Source organism: Borostomias antarcticus (assembly GCF_949987555.1).
Source record: "Borostomias antarcticus genome assembly, chromosome: 6".
Lineage (NCBI taxonomy): Eukaryota > Metazoa > Chordata > Actinopteri > Stomiiformes > Stomiidae > Borostomias > Borostomias antarcticus.
The window spans coordinates 14,139,798-14,144,749 of record NC_140239.1 but is presented as its reverse complement, the minus strand read 5'-3'; the positions used below and the strand labels follow the sequence as shown (position 1 = coordinate 14,144,749).

The window sequence follows — 4,952 nt, the reverse complement described above, 5'->3', positions numbered from 1 at the left end:
AGGAACACAGAGGCCTGGACTGAGTCTTGAAACCACCAGAGGTCTAATTCCCCTGATTCCTCAGAAAGACGTTTACAGTAAACTCCCCCACCATCATCATCATTATCAGATCAGGACTCTTCCTCCTGACACCCAGAACAGGAAGCAGAGACCCTGTACAGGAAGCAGAGACACCCAGCACAGGAAGGCCTAGGGGCGTCAGATTGACAACTGCTGTCCAGTCAAGCAGAGCAGAAGGCGCAGTGCTGAGCTCTGGTGTGTAAAGATAAGGAGTATAGTATTTATAGAGAGGGATGGAGGGAGGAGAAGGTTCTGGACTGGAACAGACTGCAGGGAAACAGTGTGCTGAAGGGAAGTTGTAGGTTGACTCTCTAAAAACAGAGCTTTCTGTATAGATCCCTTCATAACAGAAAAAACCTCTGATGAAAGGTTAAAAAAAAAGAACCATTTCCAGGTCCATAAGGTTCTATAGAGAACCCTGTTCAGGCTGGAACCATAGGGTTCTATATGGAACTATAGGGCTCTATATACAACCTTTTTCTAAGAGGGTTCTCCTATTGTTACAAAGGGTTCTACAGAATAAAGCACCATTTTGTTTGAGAGTACTCTCTACTGTACTGGAGGGATATATAACGCTCTGTAGCTACTGAATTTGGTTGTACTGTAGGTAGTTTACTGGACTGCACTGGACTTAGCTGTACTGGACTGGACTGGGCTGTAATGTGGGCTAACATGTGCTGGTCTGGACTGGACTAGACTGGACTGGAGTCCCTCGTATCTCCTCAGCCTGTCTGTGAACGTGAGTGTGTCGTTATCAGCTTCTTTCAGCTGTGCCTCAAACACACTCCGCCTGGGCTCAGCGCCACGTCAAACACGCTCCCCCTGCCACTCCGGACCACTCGCACCAGAGACCACAGCTGAGGTAAGATAGACCCTCCTCTCCACCTGGAAACAGACTAGAACAACTTCAACTGCTTACAAATTACTGTTAAAATATTCTCCATTTTATCAACATCTGCCAGTATTTCAATAATAGTAGCCTGATGATTTGCGTCCAGTGCAGCTGAGTGTTTAGTGTGTGTGTGTGTGTGTGTGTGTGCAGCTGAGTGTTTAGTGTGTGTGTGTGCAGCTGAGTGTTTAGTGTATGTGTGTGTGTGCAGCTGAGTGTTTAGTGTGTGTGTGTACAGCTGAGTGTTTAGTGTGTGTGTGTGTGCAGCTGAGTGTTTAGTGTGTGTGTGTACAGCTGAGTGTTTAGTGTGTGTGTGTGTGCAGCTGAGTGTTTAGTGTGTGTGTGCAGCTGAGTGTTTAGTGTGTGTGTGTGCAGCTGAGTGTTTAGTGTGTGTGTGTACAGCTGAGTGTTTAGTGTGTGTGTGTGTGCAGCTGAGTGTTTAGTGTGTGTGTGCAGCTGAGTGTTTAGTGTGTGTGTGTGCAGCTGAGTGTTTAGTGTGTGTGTGTGCAGCTGAGTGTTTAGTGTGTGTGTGTACAGCTGAGTGTTTAGTGTGTGTGTGTGCAGCTGAGTGTTTAGTGTGTGTGTGCAGCTGAGTGTTTAGTGTGTGTGTGTGTAGCTGAGTGTTTAGTGTGTGTGTGTGTAGCTGAGTGTTTAGTGTGTGTGTGTGTGCAGCTGAGTATTTAGCTCCACTGATTCTAACTGAACGAAGTTGTGAGTACTAAGGTGTGAACGGTAACCAAGGGAGACCAGAGAACCAATGCTGTATTTTTCCCTGTATTCTCAGCTCTGTTTTAGAGTTATAACTCTTTGCCTGTTTTCAGCCTGCGTCTCTAGTCATTGTATTTATTGTAAATAAACAATTGTTTTTCTGAATGTTCTCCTGATGTGGCGTCAGGCCAGTTCCCTCATACTCTGTGTTCAGAATCTTCACTATGCAGAGTGAAAACAGTACTGGACCTGCTGTATCCACTAGCATGTGTGAGTAGCCACGAGTCAATGGGATTCATCTGCTCAACAGGCTGACAGAATATGACCTTCAGTAACTAGAGCGGTGCTGATGTCCAGAAGAATCTAATTATCTGACCTTCAGTAACTCTCTCTCCCTTTGTTTTGGTATCTCACACATTCATAGAAGTGGAAATGTCTCATTTGGAAAGTTTTATCTAATCTCACATTTCCTTATTTCTACATAGAACAGGCAGAGAACAGATGTCTGTCTGGTTTCCTTAGTTCAGACATAGAGGGTCTTCCCCCTGTCAGTGTAAGTTCTGAAAGGCAAACCCCTAACAATGTGTTGATGCTATGATAGATAGATAGATCTGTTGTGTTCTGTGCTCCAGAGTGCAGAAGAGGTTCTGTTCTGTTCTATTCTGTTTCGTTCCACAGGGTGATGAGGAGGTTCTATTCTGTTCTCCAGAGTTATCAAGAGGTTCTGTTCTGTTCTGTTCTCCAGAGTGAGGAGGAGGTTCTGTTCTGTTCTGTTCTCCAGAGTGATGATGAGGTTCTGTTCTGTTCTCCAGAGTGAGGAGGAGGTTCTGTTCTGTTCTATTCTGTTTCGTTCCACAGGGTGATGAGGAGGTCATATTCTGTTCTCCAGAGTTATCAAGAGGTTCTGTTCTGTTCTGTTCTGTTCTACAGAGTGATGAGGAGGTTCCGTTCTGTTCCACAGAGTGATGAGGAGGTTCTGTTCTCCAGAGTGAGGATGAGGTTCTGTTCTGTTCTCCAGAGTGATGAGGAGGTTCTGTTCTGTTCTCCAGAGTGAGGAGGGGGTTCTGTTCTGTTCCACAGAGTGATGAGAAGGTTCTGTTCTGTTCCACAGAGTGATGAGGAGGTTCTGTTCTGTTCTCCAGAATGAGGAGGAGGTTATGTTCTGTTCCACAGAGTGATGAGGAGGTTCTGTTCTGTTCTCCAGAGTGATGAGGAGGTTCTATTCTGTTCTCCAGAGTGACCAGTGATGATGAGGAGCCCTCCGCTCCTGTGTGTGCTCCTCTTCCTGGTGGGGGTCAGAGGTCAGGGTTTGTCCGTGTGCCCCTATCCCTGCTCCTGCCAGGGCAGCCAGGTGGACTGCAGCCATCGTGACCTCACCACCTCCTCCCTCCCCGTCCGCTTCCCCCCAGACACCACCCACCTGCGTCTCCACGGCAACCTGCTGAGCGCCCTGCCCAGCGGCCTGCTGGACGAGCTCCCCGCCCTCCGCTCCGTCTCTCTCCACGCCAACCCCTGGGCGTGCGACTGCGGTGTCCTCTACCTGCGCACCTGGCTCCTCCTCCACCGGCCGGCCGGCAAGCGCCTCAACGTCACCTGCAGCTCCCCTCCGGGCCTGCGGGGGCGCCGCGTCATGTTCCTGGAGGAGGAGGAGGTCCTGGAGTCCTGCCACTACTGGTACTGCGACCTGGCGCTGGCGTCCCAGGCCTGCCTGTGCGTGTTCGTGCTGGTGCAGGCGGCGCTGCTGGCGGCCGTGGTGTCCTTCCTGCGCAGGTTTGAGGCCCTGGCCCGCGAGGCGCGGCGCACGGCCCAGGAGAGCTTCACCGGGGGGTAGAGACCACCCAGGAACGAGCGCTGGCCCCTGACAGACAGCATCTAAGGGGATTGGAGGATGATTGCCCCAGTGGTGCAATAGTTTTGCCATTTGTTTTGAACACTTTCTTTACACTCAGACTCAAACCTGGGTGGGCAACCCTCCACCCTACCAGCCCCCTAGAACCCCCCTCCCCCCCACCCGACCCTACCAGCCCTCTAGAACCCACCCCCCCCCCCCCGCCCCCACCCGACCCTACCAACCCTAGAACCCCCCCCCGCCCTGCCCCGCCCCGCCCGACCCTACCAGCCCCCTAGAACCCCCCCCCCCAACCCTACCAGCCCTCTAGAACCCCCCCCCTCCCGACCCTACCAGCCCTCTAGAAACCCCCCCGACCCTACCAGCCCTCTAGAACCCCCCCCCCCAACCCTACCAGCCCTCTAGAACCCCCCCCCTCCCGACCCTACCAGCCCTCTAGAAACCCCCCCGACCCTACCAGCCCTCTAGAGCCCCCCCCGCCCTCTCTTCCCTGTCCCCCAGGTCCGTCCCCTCATGCAGTCATGCAGCAGTACAGGGCTGCTCTGCTCCAGGGGGTTACCAGGGCCCCCAGGGGCCTCAGTACAGGGCTGCTCTGCTCCTGGGGGTTACCAGGGCCACCAGGGGCCTCAGGGAGATATGATCTCTCTCTCCTCCACGGTCCCCCAGGTTCCTCCCCCCATACCGTCCTACAGCATCTCCCCATACAGGGCTGCTCCAGGGGACCAATGGGGCCCCGTCAGGGAGCCTGGCTCTGCTCATCTGGAGATATGATCTCTCTCTCCTTCCCTTCACAGAGCAACCAGCTGTCTGTCTGGTTGTCTGTAGCTTTATCTGTTGTCTGAGGGACTTTAAAGGCTGTTTAAGCATTTCTACAACAATGTATCAAAATTGTAACTAAAGAGAAAACGTAGAGGGATTCGCTTTTCATACCATAATACTGTGTGACACAATGTTCCCTATTTTTCTAATGCTTTATTCTGATTTCTCATCATGGTATGACAACATTTTCTTTTCCTGCATTGTTATTTGAGTCATGTATTTTGTATGTGCATTAAAGTCCATTAAAGAGTGCCTTGTTACTCACTGTAATAACTGTTCCACTACCATACTCACTGAGTGCAAAATAATAATTAATAATAAAAATAATATTTATTATTTTCAAAATATTGTTACAAAGTGCTTTACAAGAATAAAAACACACAATAAAATAACATTCTGGAGGTAAAAAATATGGCCAAAGAACATTATAAAACAGCAGCAATTAGTAAAAATGGCCAAATAATAACCGAAATAAAATAAAGATTATTGCCATGTACATGGTTCACACATACCAGGAATTTGTCTAGGGTTAAGGCATACGCTGATGAAGACGACACAGGACAGGACAGTGCAAAGACATGACAGTGCAAACACAAGTACAAGTGCAAGTACAATATATCCCAAAAT

General features: G+C 50.0%; 1 protein-coding gene across 1 annotated transcript; it reads left to right on the top strand.

Moving 5' to 3' along the window:
* Positions 1-2,906: 2,906 nt before the first annotated feature.
* On the top strand, positions 2,907-3,697 carry gp1bb (glycoprotein Ib platelet subunit beta; the record flags this gene model as incomplete). Its single annotated transcript, XM_084440009.1, has 1 exon — positions 2,907-3,697. The coding sequence occupies one exon, from the start codon at positions 2,907-2,909 to the stop codon at positions 3,486-3,488; it is 582 nt and encodes a 193-aa protein (XP_084296135.1). The 3' UTR covers positions 3,489-3,697.
* Positions 3,698-4,952: the final 1,255 nt, after the last annotated feature.